The sequence below is a fragment of the Lycorma delicatula genome, chromosome 4 (genome assembly GCF_047948215.1).
Source record: "Lycorma delicatula isolate Av1 chromosome 4, ASM4794821v1, whole genome shotgun sequence".
In the NCBI taxonomy this organism is placed as follows: domain Eukaryota; kingdom Metazoa; phylum Arthropoda; class Insecta; order Hemiptera; family Fulgoridae; genus Lycorma; species Lycorma delicatula.
In genome coordinates, this window is record NC_134458.1 from 12,427,134 (window position 1) to 12,446,425 (window position 19,292).

Consider the following 19,292-nt stretch of genomic DNA (forward strand, 5'->3'; position numbering starts at 1 on the left):
TAGGTTTGGTCAGCTTAATGCCCAGGGTGCCTATGTAGTCCAAGTTGAGTTAGGTGAAGTTGTCGAAAAACGGAGCCTCGATGTTGTTCTTCTACAACACCCGTACGTGGTCAAGGGTGATCTACCAGGTTTCCCCGATTGGAGGAAATTTTTTGTTGGTGACAGCAAGTCCGTCGTACTGTGCAAGAAGTCTTTATATAGTGTCTTCACACGGCATGTCTCTGACACGCATCACATCGTTGTCAAGCTTGCCGTGGTCTAAACGTAATTGTCGTTAATTCGTACTTTCAGTACAGAGATCTCACTGCACAGCATTTGGGATAATTGGATAGGATTGTTAGGCTAATAGCGCGTTGTCCTACTCTTATCGACTTATTATCCTATTCGCCGGATGATGGCGGCGAATTGATTGAAGGTTTCATCGCGCAGTATCATTTTGATGCTTTTTATGTAGCCGGCGAATTGTCTACTTTTGCCGGTGCAGTTGAGTTGCGGAGGGCCTTCAATGGTACCAACATTGATGCTACCATTGGTAAGGATATTCCTGGTAGAATTCTGAACTGGTCAGTGGTCAATGATTGCGCCAGTGATCATCGGCTAATAATGTTTGTGTTGGTAGTGGGTTGCACTCTCTATAGAGAAACGTCCCTGTTCAGCAGGGGCGCTTCCTGCATAGGCGGGGGATATGCCTTGGCTTTCAAATGTTCTTGCGGTCTGGCTCCGAGTTTTTGCTCGAAGTCTGGATGTGTTCCCGTTTACGACCTGGCAGAGAATTTTCTTCTGCGGTAGTTGAAGCTGCTGAGCATTTGATCCCCAGAAGCACGGGTCGAGAGAGAGTATCTGGTTGATGGATTCGGGACTTGACCGCGATGAAGCGGACTATGAACCGGCTCAGGAGAGCCGCACAACGTGACGGTGATCCTGATCGGCGTGCAGTTTTGCTTGCGGACTATCGTTGGAAAAGAACCGAGTATTTTCATAGGGTTAGGTCTTTTAAGCATGATTCTTTGCGCTCTTTTGTAAAAGAGCAGGAAAACAAAGACCCATGTGGTGTTTTTTATTGAGTATTTGGTCATAAGAGGAAAAAAGACATTCTTCTGTCGGCTCTCTCGATCCAGGATGGAGTTGTTATAGACAAAGATCGTGTCCCCACTCTTCTGATGAACGATCTGCTTCCAGATGATACAGAGGTTGGTGAAACCTCTTATCATTGACATGTTTGCAGGAAAGCCGTAGGTTTTTGCTCTGAGAATTTGTCTTCTGAGATTACTGAGGCGGAAGTCCGGCAAGTAATTTGTAGCCTGGCAAGAAATAAAGCCCCCGGATATGATGGTATCACAGTGGAGCTCCTTGTTCGCACGTTGCCAGTGATTCTTGGTCCTCTGACTAGGGTGTTGGAAACGTGGTGAGTTGAAATTGCTCTTCAGTGGTGGCGACAAGGAACCCACTGTAAGTTCTTCTTACCGTTCTCTGACGATCTTGCCTATAGTAGGTAGGGTTTTTGAGAAGGTCTTGTACCTCCGCATCAATTGTTGGTTGACTTCTAACCACATGCTGATGGACGACCAGTACGGTTTTCGCCCCGGCAATGGCACAAAAGATGTAATTCTTAGGGTAGTAGATCTGGCTTCGACCAGCGAGTGCAAATACGCACTCAGCGTCTTTTTGAACATATCCGGGGCCTTCAATAACTTGTGGTGGCCCTCTGTCTTGTTTCAACTTCAGCAGTATGGGTACACGCTAAATGAGATTAGAACTCTCTCGAGTTATTTCAGCAACAGAACCGTCGTCCTTCGCGACGGCGATTCGGAAGTAGGAAAGACTCTGTCTAAAGGTTGTCCACAGGGCAGTGTATTAAATCCACTGGTCTGGGTCATTACTCTCTCATGCGGCTGCGGATGCCCAGTAGCTGCTGCATCGTGGCTTATGCCGACGATGGGTTGCTGCTGGTCGAGGATAACTCGCGTACCGAGATAGACACAGAGCGACACAGGCATGCAAGGTTTTCAGGTTGTGAAGTCTTCAGCATAAGATGGTTTTCAGTGTGGAGTAAAACAACTAAGATGTTGCTCAAAGGTCGTCTAGCTGCGACCCGTCACCCGTGAGTCGTGATGGACGGCCTTCCGATTAGGTATGTCACCTTTCAGAAGTATCTGGGTGTCATCCTTGATGAAATACTTCAATTCAAGGAGCACTTTCAGTTTGTCGCAAGGAAGGCTGTTGATGCCTTCTTTGGTGTTCGAAGAGTCATCCATCCCGATTTAGGGTTGAATTAACGTACCATGCGTATTCTTTACAAAGATGTCTGTGAGGCCATATTGTTGTACGCTGCGCCCGTCTGGACTCATCGTTTACAATTCCAAAATTATAGGGACATTTTATTGCGAGCCCAGCGTCTTCTTTTGTTAGCTGTTGTTGGTGGCTGCAGAACTGTCTCGAGAGAGGCAGTCTCTTTAATCGCCAGCATAAAACCCATAGACATTCTAGCTACGGAACGTAGCAAGTAGTATATTTCTAAGAAGGGAGGTCTTCTTACTTATGGTCGTATGCTAGAGATCGAAGACCAAGGTTTTGATTCTTGGCAAGCTAGGTGGAACGATTTTTCTACTGATCGATACACGCATGGTATTTTTCCAAATATTTTGGATCGCTTCTCGGTCTCTGGCCTCATACTGTAAACTTACAATTTGCATTACCGGTAGCGATTTTCTGCAAGGACAGTTTTCTATGTATACGTCGTCGGGGCTGTACAACGATCGGTGGCAGTTAGTCAACCTGCGTTGCTGCAAAGTGTTTCACGTAACAGCGGCGTAGTGTGTTCCAGGAGGACCACCGTCGGCTAAATAAGGACGTTTTCTTTGTGTTTCGGTGTCCCCAGTTCATAGTTTGTGAGGTCAATAAACTTTCTGAATCCTCTGGCAGGTTTGGGAAACGATTTCACTCCGACCTCGCCGGTGGTCTGACTTAGGAGCTTTTAGGTTTTGATGTTTTGAGCGGGAGTACGTGAGAACAGGTGACCTTGCTCGGAAAAGTAATTGTTAAACGCTCACCTTGCCTTGAGTTAGGTGTTAGTTTCTTTCAGGCTGTGGACGTAGTGCCTGGCGTCCTAGTCAATGCTGCTTATTTAAGCTGCGATGGAGCAATGCGGGGAAGATTACTTGGAGGACTTGGTTGGTTTTTCCAAGGACTTGGTGGCCGTTGACCCCTTCCAGCCGAGAAGGTCAATCGGCAGGTCTTCGCAGAAGACCCGATTCTCCGCAAAGGAGGTCTCGGAGGTTTCCATAGGGAAAGTGCTGTGCCCTCGTGAAGAGGATTGCACAAAAAATCTGGTCGAAACCTCTGTCACGAGTTGTGTGTGGAAGGCTGCGAGCGGAACCGCACAAGGAGTGTGCGGCAAGGAGGGGCGAGCCAAGCTCGAAGTGCGGCTCCCCACGAAGTCAAAGGAAGTGGAGGATGACGGTGTAGTGATCGGCTCTAAGCGGGAGGTCTTGGGAGGTAAGCCTACTGAGAAGCAGGTGAACTCCGGATCCAAAGGTTTAGGGCGGATCGAGGGTTGCCATCGGAGTGGACCAAAATCTCCTCCAAAAAGGAGTTGAGAGTGTCCTTGGAGATTCGGCAGCTTATCGACTCCTATTTGAGTCAATGTGCAATGTTAGTCTCGGATCTGGCATTAAAATATGAGGGACTCCAAGGTGGCAACCTTGCCTTGGACTCGGTCGTTTCACGACTGTCCGGCAAGGTGGACTATGTTGTGGAGGGAGTCAGGGGTTTCAAGCCGGTGATGGGTGAGGCTCTGGATGAAATCCATAAATTTATAAAACGGGTGGAGGAGAAGTTTAAAAAGCCTGTCTCCTTCGCCGCAGTGACTGCCGCGCCCACGCCTAAGCGGATTAGTCCATCGCTGCCAGTTCAGGCGCCGGTGGCAAAAATTAAGCGGGCTACCGTTAAGGTGATGCCGCTAAAACCTGGTCCGAGGGCTTCGTCGTTAGCGACGGAGCCACGGAGGCTGGACCCACGGAGGGAAAATATCCAAGTCTCCCGGGTCACTAAAACAAGGGACCACAGTGTCATCTTGGAAGTCATAAGTGAGCGGCAGGTGAAGTAGCTTCTGGAGGCCGACGTTCTGAAAAGGAACGGGCTGAAGGCTCAGTTGCTGACCGAGCGGAGGCCGCAGATATTTGTATACGATAGGCCGGCAAGGGTGGAGGAGCCTGAAATCCTCAGGGCCGTGCATGGGAAAAATTTTACATTGGATATGTTCGTCGAGGATTTCCTTCGGGAAACCAAGCTGGTCAGACAGCTGAGGAGGAAGAGTCACTGGGTATTGGAAACCTCGTCAAACATCCGGCAGGTCTTGGTGGCCGGTGTACGTCTGTTTTTCGGGTGTCTGCACTCTTAATTTATTTGTCTGCACTCTTGAAAAGCATAAACTTTGGGCACAGGAATCTATAAATTTTAAATGTCCAGCCCTCTGCGGTTATGCTTTAGGGCGACCGAATGGGGTGGTGGCGGGAGGAATGCCAAGCAAACCAAATGTTAGGAAGCTGCGAGCAATTAGGCGTGTTTCTCCCAATCGGTACACAACTCAGTTCCTCTCAGGAGACGGCGCTTTTAGGAATAATTTGGCTAGGTGTGTTTTCGGACTTGTGCTCGGATTGTAGAGTCGATAACACCGTGGACCATATCCTTTATGTTTGTCCCCGGAACGAGGCTGAACGTACCATAGTTGTTAGGGAATTCCAGATAATGGATTCCTTCTTTGATCTGCGAGTCAACTGGAAGACTCACAGAGAATGGACTATGATGGTTGGTTTCCTCCGTTTCCTCGCTCTGAGCAGAATGGCTGAAGGGGTATAGTAGAGTAGAACCCCGGGTGGCTAGGAACCACCTGGGCAGTTGATTGGGCGGAGATAGGCGTGTTGGCATCGAGCCACGTTTAGATTTGTGGTGATTATTTGTTGAATGTTGGCTGTCGGCGGAACAGCGACTGCACTGCCGAGGGCATGAGTTACCATGCAGCCGTGAGGTGAAGCGCCGTTTTGACGAGGGCAGTTTTGGATGACCAAACGTCACCGTCGGCGGGATGGCGACTGCGCTGCCGAGGGCATGGAACCTCAAGGCATGCAGCCTGAGGTGTAGCGGCATCTCGACGATGGTAGAAAGCAAGTAAATATCACGCGGGACTCTGCGATGGAGCTGAGTGGGAGTTGTAGGTCTGTCCGCCTCTCCCTTGTAGACCAGACCGGAGTCTGTAAATTAACCTAAGTCTGGGGTATGAACTAAGTTTGTAATTCACTAAGGGAAAAGGACTAATTTCGTTGTTGTGAACAACATTTTTGGTGGTATGTTTTTTAAATTTGCCTTGAATCTATGAGACATTCAAAATAAAGTGGCTCACTAAAAGTAGAACTTTGCGCGGGGTTCGTGCTTCCGCGAATACGGTTAGCTAGTTCAGAGGGCAGTTGCCCTCTGAACTAGCTAACCGTATGTAGGACATTATCTTGAATGTCCTACATAGTTATGTAGGACATTCAAGATGTCCGGACGAGGCCTACAGCGAAGGCAAAAGCTGAGTTTAAAAATCATCGATGTAAATGTCTACCGAGGCATTTACATCGGTGGAATCCCATCGAGGCCTGGATTATTACTGTGAGATGTAAAAGTTTGAGGGTGAAAGACGACTCCCGTTAAAGCCCATCAGGGCCAAGAAAGGGGGGGGGGCGACGGAAGAGTCACAAGGCGGGTGTCTTTTCCTACGGGGCTGGGATGTCGGTTGGAGGATTTCTGTAAATTTCGACTGGGACTAATATCGAAGTAAGAAATTATTTTTAACTTGTTTATTTGTAATTCTCAAAGGTTGATTTAGATTAAAAAAAAGTTTTTAAATATTATACCGCGATCTAATTTGGTACCATGTCTTATTTTCCGTAGGATTTATAATTACTTAGCGTGTGAGAACACGGATGGTGAGGTGAATTACAATATTTATCGTTCACTCAAGCTGCGTACAATAGATAGTTTTTTTATATTGATTGAGTAATTTATAAGTTCAGATAAGTGACGGGGATTTTAAATTAATGAAGCATCAAAAGATAAGTAATTATCTCTAGGTCGTTTATAAATAATTTCTAAAAAAAATAGAAAATTATGATTATTTTTTTCCTTATTACTTCATTTCTTAAATGAAGTTAAAAATAAAAATTTTTATTCTTTGATGTCATAAAAACGTTACCTAATTGAAACGTAAACAGTTACTACGACTAAGAATTATTGTTTTACGAAACTAATTATGCGGTTATTCTCTGAAAGTAATATGACGAAAACTATGACTGGTAGATTTTATTGGAGAGGTAGCGTTTGACCTACAAGAGTGAACGTCTACTGGTTACGCTTTCACTAACCGTCTACATTTCGCGGTGTGTTGTAGTTGACCGTCAATAGCAGTCAAGACTAATTTGAGACTATTCTTTTCATGTAATATGTTACCTTATTTTACAAAACTAGATCGTTCTCGCGTAAGTAAGCATATTATAACAATTTTATATCTTTATTAGTTTTATGCTCTTCTATTATATAAATCCTTTCGAAATGTTTTGTTATCTTTTTTTATTCTTTGTATCAATATTTTTTTTTGCAACTAATAATCGAGTACATAACTTTGCTGATTAATGTTTTTGTGCTGAAGTTCACTTTTATATTCCGAAATACATTTATGCTATAAGTTATTTTAATGTTAGCTTGTGAACTAGTTGTTTTATTTAATTTATTCATTAGTTTACCGTATTTCTTATGTTACAAATAATTTCACTTTTACACAACTATATTATAATTATTATTTGTTTATTACAACATTCGAGTCAAGGTACACGTGTATTGTGTAGTTACGCTCGTTCTGTAACTCTAATAATCAGGTTTCAGTTTCTTAAAAAAAATGGCTGGACTCCTTTATTGATAAAAAAATTTTTTTTCCCCGCTTTATATCCTCATTCCTAAATTAATTTAATCAGAATCAACTCTTACTTATTAATCTGTTTAAAAAAAAATGTACATAAAAACAAAAAAAAGATGCACATAATTACGGAGATAGAGATAATTTATTGTTAATAATGTCAAATTGAAATATTTTTGATCGCTTTATATTTATTTTAATTAGGGGTATTTGTTTAAGTTGTATGTTTAATACTATTGGCAAAAGTTTATTAAGAAATATTATTAAATAGATAATCTACGTAAACTACTTATTTTAAATTACAATTAACAGCAATCTATTATTTTACAAACGAATGTAATAATTAATATTGTCATCAATTAAAATATATCACACTTAAAATATGTGAAAAAGATGCATTTGACTTGGTGTAGATAGTTTAGTTCACATTGAGTTTTTTAATGTAGTTTTTTATTAGATGCTAATATTTAATGAAAAATTTAGCTATCTATAATTTGACTACGCAAAACAACGTCGATTGATATTTTATTTTAATTTAACTGACTATCATGCTTACTATTAATGTAATATTTTTTAAAAGAAATTAGGGTGTTTATATTTCATGTAAAATCGCGTTGTTATAATATTTAACTCAAACTAGTTGATGTAATGTACCTTACTAATTTTTTTTTGTATCGATACAGTTTCAAAAATATTTAAGTATATTATAAACAGGAATGTACTGGTCCCGAAACGCCGTTCCGGTACTGTTTTTTGGGAGAAATAAAAAACTGTCCTTTCACATAATTTTTTTTAACTTGGTCTGGCCTAAGTTATATTTTAATATTAAGTATTTATTGTTTTCATACTTCATAATGAAAGGTATTATCACTTCCTTAAACGGAGTATGACGAAGGACATTACTGTAAATTATAAAAAATCAGACCGCACGGAAACGGTCCATGCTTTTGGATATCCGTAGGCAAACTGCGTCCAAATAAATTGCTAAAAATATAATTTGCGAAAAAAAGTAATCATTTGACGTAAAATAAAATTTTGCTTCTTATAAGTGTAAACATCGAAATGAATGAGCATTTTTCATAACATTGTCGTGTGGCCAGCCGCTTGTGGCTGTTGACCGTATTCTTGCGGTCTGTTATAATACAAAATCAGACGTTCCGGTAATTGAAAATTTACGAATGTACTACTGGTTATAGAAACGTAAATCAGAAATTTCATCGCATGATAACAACTTAATATACATGTCGAGGACGTTCAATATTATCTGAAAAGTCTGACCATGTGTACGATATTGTTGGTCGGTGAATCTCATAAAAATATGTAACAAACACAAGCATAAAAACTTTTTTAAATTCTCGGATTTAACTTTCTTTCACTTTTTTCGCTGTATAATTATATAATTAACTTTAATCTTTTAATAATTCTACTATTCGGTACGTTGAACTATTTCTACTTTAATTATTTGGTGTTATGAATTATTTTATTGTTTTTATGCCTTCACTCATTTGACTGGTTTGATGCAGTTCTTCAAGGTTACCTATCTAGTGCCAGTAGTTTCATTTCGGCAAATGCCCTACATCCTACATCTCCAACAATTTGTTTTACATATTCCAAACGTTGTCTGCCTGCACAAGTTTTCCCATTTACCTGTCCCTCCAATATCAAAACGACTATTCCAGGATGCCTTAAGATGTGGTCTATACGTCTGCCTCTTCTTTTAGCTTCGTTTTTAAGGGCAACGGGAGCCCGAGTGCTCTCCAACCATGTAAATTTAAACCAATATTTGTTTCGGTTCCGCCTGGCAGCTGATGAGCTGTACATCTGCGGGGAGGTCCAGTCGAATGAACACATGATGTTCGACTGCCCAGCTCTTGGGGGGCCCAGAACTCAGGCCACCCTGGAACTTAGAGGTCAAGGGAAAGATTGACCAGTCACAAGCCGCATTGTCGGGCCGTGCGGGAGTTCCTTAATGCGTTTGCTTTGTTCAACTGACATCAGCAGTTTACCTAAGGGAAAAAATTCCTACCTCACTGCTGTGGGAAGCTAACCGAGAGATATGGCTGGCTACCAGCCAGATTAAGGATCCAAGCGCTTTAATGGTGGACAGGTACTTGCTGGCATTCAGCGGCCTAGGCGTGGCAGCGAATTGCTGTCTTTGACGAGGTATATTTAATTATTGATAGTCATATATGTTTTAGTAATTGACGGGGTGCACCTACCCGTTTTAGTGACATATGACAAGTGGGCGGTGGGACACGCAAGAGAGTGGTGTATGGTAATGTACATACATGGTATGGTATGTACCACGCTTATTCCGCTCATGCTTCTAGGTAAGCTCTAGGAGCTAGTTAGGACACTGGTCGCTAAACCGTTTCGAGGCTCAGTAGCCGTTTGTGGCACAGACATTCGGTCTTATGCATTAGGGCGACCGAATGGGGTGGTGGCGGAGGAAATGCCAAGCAAACCAATTCTTCTTTTAGCTATATCTTTCCAAATGTTTCTTTCTTCATCGATTTGCGGCAACACCTCTTCATTTGTCACTTTATCCACCCATCTGATTTTTAACAGTCTCCTGTAGCACCGCATTTCAAAAGCTTCTAATCTTTTCTTCTCAGGTACTCCGATCGTCCAAGTTTCACTTCCATATAAAGCTACGCTCCAAACATATACTTTCAAAAATGTTTTCCTAATGTCTAATTTAATTTTTGATGTAAGAAAATTATATTTCTGACTGAAAGCTCGTTTCGCCTGGCTACTCGGCATCTTATATCGCTCCTGCTTCGTCTATCTTTAGTAATACTACTTCCCAAATAACAAATTTCTTTTACCTCCATTGTCTTTTTTGTCCTATTTTTATATTCACTGGTCCATCTACTTTATTATACTTGTTTTGTTCTTGTTTATTTTCATGTGGTAGTTGTGCAGATCTTCGTCCATGCCATTCATTGTTTCTTCTAAATCTTTTTCACTCTCGGCTAGAATTACTATATCATCAGTAAATCGTAGCATCTTTATGTTTTCACCTTGCACTGTTACTCCGGATCTAAATTGTTCTTTAACATCATTAATTGCTAGTTCTATCAGCGGCGGCCGCGTATAGGCACTGTGGAACTGCAGGACCCGTATTCCCAATTGATATTATCGATAACATTTAACATAATGAGTCCTTTTTTCTTTAATTCTTTCTTTATACTTGTACAATATATAATCCTTAAGCTTAATGTCAGTAGCCATCCCCCAGTTTATGAAAAGGATACAAAAATCTTTGTATGGAACTCTGCGCTTCTCAGTTCTAGCGGCGTGGTGTTTGGCTGTTGTGCACATATGCACATAGGAAGCTGCATTCGAGGCTGCGTGAAAGAGAGAGCACTGTCGTACCCGCAGTGCCGACCCTGGCGTGCTGGTGGAAGGTAGTTTTTTTTTTACTCCGCGTGTATATGGATCGTTCCTTGTTCGTTCCCTTTTCTAGTTTAGTCGCTGGAAGGAATATGAAGGTGGTTTAGTTGTTTTTTCAGTAGTGATCAGAAGATGGCAGAAAGCAAGGGTTCTCTGATTGCCAAATCTGTCCAAAAACACGCTGGAAGGGCAAAAGAGAAGGTAATTAGTAAAAACTAATTATGTATTTTTTTGTGTGCATAGAAATTTATATTAATCACCGTTGGACTATAGTGTTTTTAAGCAGACATTTTATTAAGTTATTGTCTAATAATACTAAAAAAAAATGATCTGTATTAATATTTTATTATTTATTTGGTTAAACCGAATACGGTGTTTAAGCACAATGTGCTTAAAAACCGTGTACCATATTCTTGAATGTGATAAAGTGTCGAATTAGATTATTATCCTTCTTCCAGCTATTCTATTTGATTAATTTTTTCGGTTCTTTTGTTTCACAGAAAACTTTAACCATAGCCTTGAAAAGGTCCAGAAAAACATTTTATGGAGCATTAATTTTAGCTACGAGCCGCCACTGAGTTCTATATAAAGATTAAAAAGTAACGGGGATAAGGAACATCCTTGTTGGACTCCCTTTTTTATTACTGCTTCTTTCTTATGCTTTTCGATTGTTACTGTTGCTGTAAATGTTAGCAATTGTTCTTCTGTCTCTATACTTGAACCCTAACTTTCTTTAAATGTTGAACATTTTATTCCAGTCTGCGTTATCGAATGCTTTTCTAAGTCTATAAATGCCATGTATGTCGGTTTGTTTTTCTTTTTTCTTCCTTCTACTATTAATGTGAGCGCTAAAATCGCTTCCCTTGTCCCTATACTTGTGAAACCAAATTGGCCTTCTCCTAACACTTTTCCGTTCTCTTCTCAATTCTTCTGTACAGAATTCTAGTTAAAAATTTTTGATGCGTGAGTAGTTAAGTTAATTGTTCGGTATTCTTCATATTTATCTGTTCCTGCTTTCTTTGGCATCGTGGCAATAACGCTCTTTTTGAAGTCTGACAATTTTATTGTAAATTTATTATTATTTGTTATTTTATTGCAATTTTTAATCGAGATACAGTTGTTTCTGTAAGAAGAGTAGTTTATATAAATCTGATAGGAAATTATAAACTATTAACAGCATTTTTACTGTTTTTTAATGGAGAAAATTTTACTTAACGGTTAGAAATAATCTTTTATTTATTGTCAAAAAATGAACGTAAATGAGTCACGAGTTATCGTCTAACAAGGTATAAGGCTTTATTACCTTCTCGTGATAAGACGTTTTGTCGTACATATGTGATTCATCAAATGCTAAATATTACAGTTGGACGACTCAATTGTCACCACAACGGTCGCGAATTTACCGTTCAGATTATTCGTTGTTACATTTCATATCGTTATTCTTATTTTTAAATATTATTTTTCTTTATTTATATTTCAAATTAAAATATAATAAAATATAAAATTAAAAGAATCACTGGCCTTATTTTCGAGATTAGTTTTTATCTTAAATTGAATGTTATTCAATAGCCTGAAAAAAGATTGTTCTGTAAAATATGTTCTATTTACTGAATAATATCCTATTTTTTTCTCAAAGTTGTCACCCAATATGAAGTTTCTTGGGGCAAAATTTTTCCATTTATGTGTTAGTTTTCAATTAGAAATGCAATTATTTTTTTAATTAACATTTTTCAATCGTTCTTTTAATTAACAAATTAAAAAAAAATTCTGGTACGTTTGAATTAAACAAATTAAATAGTTATTTAGGTAGCGATTAATAATTTTCTAAAAACTCCAGATCGGTTTATTACGATGATAAGGAAAGTTATTATATTTGTTTTTAATCAATTGATTGGGAATGTTTAAAAAAAATGAGTTTAAGACGGGCTTAAAGTCGAGTTAAATTAAAAATATTATTTAAAACCTGTTTTGACATTTTTAATAGTGTATTAAAAGTATATCTTTAGAAATAAATTTAAACTTACTAATTAAGAAGTCGTTTTTCGCGATAGGCGTAAATATTTACTTTTTAGTACTACTTCGTTACATTTCAAACGAACACCGACCAAAACGTTATTCCTAATTTTAGTGCGTAATGTAATACTAAAGTTTTTTATCAATTAGATATTTTTTCTCTTTGTTTGATATGGCACGTATAAGATAAAAAAAAACGTAAAATTAATGATTTTTTAAAAATAACTCAACATTTTTAATTTAGTGATTTACTTTCTTTTCTTTTTTTTAAGTTGTTTAGATTATTCATAGATTAACTTTTAGAAAATTGTATTCATTTTACACGATAAGATAGCACAAACGTGAGTGTACTTAGGACGTAGTCCAGCGGGTCAGGATTCCCGAAATAACTAAAATATTACATTAAAAAAATAAAAAAAATATAATAAAATCAATGTTCCTACATAACTCGCTATTACACAAAATTTTATACTTTACCCTAGCGAACCATTCCTGAAGTCTTAAGAAAATAATTATCGTCAGCTCAAATGTAACGATTTTATCAGTTCTCAGGTTTAAGTCAGATAAAAAATTAAAATCGTCAAATTATGACATTTTTATTCGACGGGCTGTACATAAGCCCTCCAGAAAGTTCTTTCCTACCTCTCATAAAAATTAACGAAAAATTATTTTATTTGTTTAATGTTACGTAAAGGATTATGGAAAAAATTTTCTTGGTTTTCTTTACTTTATTGTTTTATTTATAAAAACATCGATTGACTATATATCGACGGACTAACAGATGTAATAAATAATTTTTAAGAACGTAATAAGTTCTAATCTTCAATAACTCCTGAACCCCTTGCACTAGAAGAATGAAACTTTAATTGAAATTTTCAAGAAAAAATATGCAAGAAAATCTCCTACAAAGGGAAATTTTTAAATGTGAATTTTTCATGCTGTTTAATCTTAAAGATTACTTATTTGAAAACCGGACAAAAAATCTCCGGACAACAATTATGGTATTTTCAAATACTTTTTAAAAATGGATCTATTTATATGTAACATTGAAAAATTATTTATAATTTTTAAAGTGTTTTCAAATAAATTTTATTTTACGTTAAAAAACAGGTCACGGTGAATAACCATAGTTGTTACTATAAACGAACATAAAAATAAAGATTAAAAATATAATAACTATAAATAAAATACGTACGCTAAAAGAGCGGGGAGGGAGTTATGAAATCTAATCTCCAAACAAAATATTAGTTACTAGCCGACCCATCTAGCCAGAAACCGCAACCTCGGGGCTCAGCTCATCCCAGGTGAATCCCAAAGCCAACTCGGGGGCTTTATAGAAACCGGAAAAGAAACTAAATTACAAAAGATAGAATAATAGAAACTATGGTAACTAAAGTACACACAATTTTGACGACGAAACATTCATAACTTATTTCTTTACCGTGGTGGCAGAACTATAATAATGAAGTAAAACGATTAATTTATTTATTCCTTAATGAATCTTTGATTCAAAACTTCACCCTTCTTGGGTGCGAAGATATAAAGAAAATTTTTAATATCTTAACCTACAAGGGAGCTAGGGCCTTGGTCGATGGCTTAAAACCTTCCCTGGGATAACAGGAATGCATCTGCAAATTTGAAAATAATCGGTCGGTTGGTTCTCACGTGATGCTATAACAAACAATAATATATATTTATATACATTTCCGAATAATCATTATCTGTTAGATCGAGAGTGTACCTGATGCATGAAAAAAATTAGCCTTCAACCTCCTAACAAATACCCCGTTTGAATTTTGAAAATCGGACGATTGTTTGCAGAGATATTACAAGAGACCAAAAAAGTCCCAGGAGGACTTCATTTGTTACCAGTTGATGGAGTTGATGGTGATGATTAGTCTAGCCTCTCACGAGGTGCTCACATACCTCACCACTTTAGCCTCACACGTAGTCCCCACGGACTGCACCCATTATTGTTAAACATAATTTCTTTAAATTTATTTAATATTATTATTCTATTTAACGTAAATCTAATTCTATTATTATTGTAATATTATTCATTCGATTGATTCGAATCATTCTGTTCAAACCCAGCTCACAGAGTGATAGAGACTCACAGTTCATTAATTCAATTCATTAAAGTTTGTGCTTCAACTGGCAAGTCTCTACTACTACTTACACAAACACACACACACATACATATATGTATATATATAGGCTTACCATACGTCCGGGATTAGCCCGGACAGTCCTGGTTTTTTAGTGCTGTCCGGGGTTGCAGAAAATGTCCGGGGTTTGAAAATTTTGACTGGCGAGGATTTTTTTTTAATTTTAGACCTATATGTTTGACATCGCGTTTTTAAACATTCTCTTACGGCCGTGCATCGCTCAGCCGACACTGGAGCAAACGCTGACGTCGATTTTGACGGAGGTGTAGCTGCCGGTCTCGCCACCAACTTTTTACTTAGTCATTTGGCAAGATAACAGAGGCAATTTGTTTATGTTGTTTTCGTGTGTGAAGTAACTCGTCTACACGTTTTTGACAATTTTTATCTCTACTCGTTTTTGTCTCATCGTTTAGCAATGAGTAAAAAAATGTGTGTTTAATGTTAACCTGCAACAGGAATACAAATTTTTGAAATTGTGTAATGACAGTAACAATGAACGTGCTTATTGCACACTATGTACTGGAGAATTTTCTGTTGCACATAAAGAAAAACGGGTAATATTGAAGACCACGTGAAAACAACTAAACATAGGAGTGCTACTATTGCTACTACTTCAGCAAACGTAAGACATTTTTTTAAAGCCAAAGATGGGAACAACAATAACAGTGATCTGGAGTGTGCTGCTAAAGAAGCTACATTTTCATACCTCACTGCTAGACACGAACTCGGTTTCAAAACATCAGTCTGCACATCTAAACTGGTTAAAAAGTTATATGACCCAAAATTCTCATCTGCTAGAACCAAAACCGAGGCAATTATTGTTAACGTTAGTTCGCCATTTATATTTAATAATGTGTTGCGTTCTTTGGAAAACATTAATTATCTAACAGTAACGATGGATAGCAAACAGAAGTGAAGTAAAACTTGTTCCGATTGTTGTAAGATATTTCAGTCTGGAGGAGGGAATTCAAGTTAAACGTTTAAATTTAGATGAAGTGTCAGGTGAAACTGCTCAAATTTTGACTCGGTATCTTTTGCAGTGTGTGAAAAAATACAAACTTGAAGAAAAGTTGGTTTGTTATACTGCTGATAACAGTAACAGAAAGTTTTGTGGTGTGAAGAGAAAGGGGGATGAAAATGTGTTCAGAGAAGTTCGAAGTGATTTAGATAGACATATTTTAGGAATTGGTTGTTCAGTCCACATTGTACACAATTCAGTACAAACATGTGATTCTCTACTCCTGGACATAGAAGTTATTGTTGTAAAAATTTATAAACATTTTCACATATACGAAAAGAGTTATATAAGAGTAATGTTACAGTAAGAAACCTACAGAGTTCTATGAATTTGTAGAAACAGATTACAAAAATGTATTATCTCATAGCAGCACAAGGTTCCTTAGTTTGTTACCTGCAATAGAAAGAATTCTTTCCATTTTTTATGGCCTAAAATCATAGGTCTACTTCTTATCTTGTGACAAATGACCAAAATTATTATTTGATTTTTTGAAAATCTAGAAAGTGAACTGCTTTTGAAATTTTTATATGGTACCCTACAGTTATTTAATAATGTAGTTCTGAATTTGGAAGCTAATTCTATCACAGCAACAGGAGTATTTCAGACACATTCTGAATTAATTTGTCAACTTCAGAAAAGAAAAACCCACTAATTTATACCATCTTCTGCCAAAAAATTGCTATGCACTCTAAAAAAATAAAAAATAATGACGTTCAGGAAATAAAATTCTTCTCAACAGTAGACAATTTTTATAATTCTAGTATCCAGTACTTAGAGATGTGGAGAACCAGTTTTGATAAAGTTAGTAAGTTTCAGTGGATAAATTTACGAACTGAATTTGCTTGGTCTGATTTAGAAGAGAGTGCACAAGTTGTTAATGAAATTACAAAAAATTCCATAAATATTGATGACCTATTTGATGAACGTACATTGTTGAAACAGGTAATTCAAAACCAAAGGGTAGGTTGTGGTTCAAGTTCTGAAAAAGTACCAGATACTATTGAAGAGAAGCGGAAATCAATTTTTAAGGTGTTTCAAAAGATTGGTATTTCATGTTGCAATATTTCTAATATAACTGACTTTGTCTTTGCCTGGGACATCTGCTCCAGTTGAAAGAGTTTTTCAATTGCGGGAAACATTTGGTCTGCAGAAAGGGGTAGACTTTCAGTATCTACTGTTTAACATCTGGTAAATCTTAAAATTAATACAGAAATATCTTGTTGTGAATTTTGTGATGAAATTAAAACAAACAAACCACTTCTGAAAAATGCATTTTAGCGCAAGAAATGTTATTGCTCCTTATAGGAAGAGTGAGGTAGTTTTTATTGACTTGCCCTTGAAGTCAGTCAGTGGACGTTAAACAAATTACTACAGTAAAGCTGTAAATAATTTCCTGTTAAAATATTGACTAATAAAATAAATTTATTAAAAAAATAAAAAACAAAATAATAAAATGAAAAAATAAACAAAAATAGATAGCGCGTTAGGCGATCACCTACTCGTGATGTATTCTAAGCACGGCGGGGCCGGCTAAGAATTTCTTAGTAAAATAATTACGACTGTGGCTCGAATAAGTTAGTTATTTATTTAATAATGAGTAAAGTATTTTTCCGGTGTAAGTTTTAAATAAATAAATGTAGCGGGATGAGAAACCAGAAATACCAGTTGACTTATGATAATTACAATTCACTCTAGTGATGGACTCAGATGCTATTGCATTTCCCTTATAGCTCATGCGGTATTGTGCTTAACTATTAAGCTACGGTTATAAGTACGTCTTTACTAGCTACTAAAAAACAAGTGCGTTACTATAGTGATTGTGCTACCTTCGCGGACAAGTTTTAAACTAATAAATCCTTAACCTTTTGTAATAACAAAAGGGGAAAAAATCGTTAGTAAAAAAAAAATCTGTAAAATTTTATGGCGGTCTTATTTTATTCCTCAGCCGATTTTCTACTGTGAAAAATTTAATTTAATTTTTTAAATTTATCTCCAAACTTTCCTCATTCTTACATGCAATATTTTATCGCATCTTCATTTGCATATATCTCTATGTCCAGCTTGTATATTTATTTTTAATTATTATATACATTTTTTATTCGATTCATAAAAACGAACATCGTTCATCATTAAAAGAAAACAAACATCCTTAAAATAGCGTTACTTGAAAAATGGCTGATAATCAGAAAATTTATGAACAAAATATAAAAGAGTACAACTAGAAATAATATTAGGCGGTTAACACGGCTTATTTTCAGAATTGCATACGTGCATTCTTACGGCTGTGTGGTGGAATTTAGATAAAAAGTAGTGGAATTCTGTTTGGTTTTAATCAGGGTTTAAATAGTAAATTTTTAAAATGGAATGAGATTTCACATGTTAGCATGAAAACGGTCGAGGAATGAAATTAAAACCAGCCTTAATGTTTTGTCGTTATTATGAAAGCAAGTTATTAGGCTTCAAGTATGGCAAAATAACTTATGTAAATTAGCTCATTTTTTTACCGGTAATTTCTTATTCGGCGAGTCTATCGGTTCGTTTGACAGCTAGTTTTCTGACAGTTTTGTCTTTCATTAATGGTTTTCGATAAATGTTACTTTTTGATTTTATTAACATTTAATTTTCTCCATCCGCTTTTAAATTTGCTAGAGTGATTGTTTTTACGCAAAAAATTAAAAATTAAACAACCTAATGATTCTGAAATGAAAAAATTACTTGCTCGAATAAAGTTTGTATTTTTAGCTACGTAAACGTGTGAGAATAGACCTTGGCGCGCGTGCGATTTTTTTAGAAAATGTTACAGATTGTATTCCTAGTATTCTCGACTGAAAACCTTTTCTCTTAATTATTTTCTATTATAATTATATCGCTATTTTTTAAATTTTAAATTTATTTTTTAAATCGCTATTATTTTTTTTAATGATTACCGAGAACTCACTGAAAATACTGGTTTCACAATTCAATATATTATCTCTGTTATTGATACATTAAATAATTTAAGATCAAAGTATTCTAGGAACGTAAATTATAGAAATGATGTTTCTGTTTTGTTTTTGTTTCAGTGAATTACCGAGAACTCATTGAAAATACTGGTTTCACAATTATGTATTATCTCTATTATTGATACATTAAATAATTTAAGATCAAAGTATTCTAGGAACGTAAATTACAGAAATGATTTCAGTGAATTAACTGTGAATAACAAAGCTAAAAAAAAAATAACCGCAGTTAGAATAATAAGTAATGACAATCAGTAATCTGTTATTGATAACGAATTTATCATTCGGCTTACCGATAGATGAAAGCTGCAAATGAACGGGTGTATCGATAGTATCAATAGTGTATCGATAGATACGCTACATTGTTTGCAAAATAATGTATACATTGTAAAATGATCATGCTAGCAACATTTACATCAATCGATTACTTTTTGGTTGTTCTTTTTATCTGCTTCTTGCCTGCAAAACATTCAATTGACAAAATTAGGAAAAAAAAAATTAATTTTAAAGCATCTACTAACATAATATGAAGTAATTCCATACGACTTAAAACAAGACTTTTTCAATTACGTTACAATAATCTAAATCCGTTATCTGATACTTTAGATTTTAGGGTGCAATTTTTGATTTTCTGGAAAGAGTATCTGACACATTAATTAAAAAGGAATTTTTAAAATTGCAGTCCTTTGGTACTTTTTATATAGGATATCCATAACGTTATAAGTGCAGTATTAACATTAATAACATAA

General features: G+C 36.6%; 1 protein-coding gene across 4 annotated transcripts in view; it reads left to right on the plus strand.

Annotated features, from left to right (window-relative positions):
* Positions 1–6,254: 6,254 nt before the first annotated feature.
* Alas (5-aminolevulinate synthase) overlaps positions 6,255–19,292 on the plus strand; it is an 81,131-nt gene continuing 68,093 nt past the window's right edge. For 2 of the 4 annotated variants that reach the window (XM_075362330.1, XM_075362331.1), the window contains exon 1: positions 6,263–6,515. In XM_075362330.1, coding sequence (XP_075218445.1) covers positions 6,480–6,515 — 36 coding nt within the window. In that variant the 5' untranslated portion in view covers positions 6,263–6,479. Of the gene's footprint in view, positions 6,516–19,292 lie in introns of all 4 variants that reach the window. The other 2 variants (XM_075362335.1, XM_075362329.1) reach the window with 2 other exon arrangements.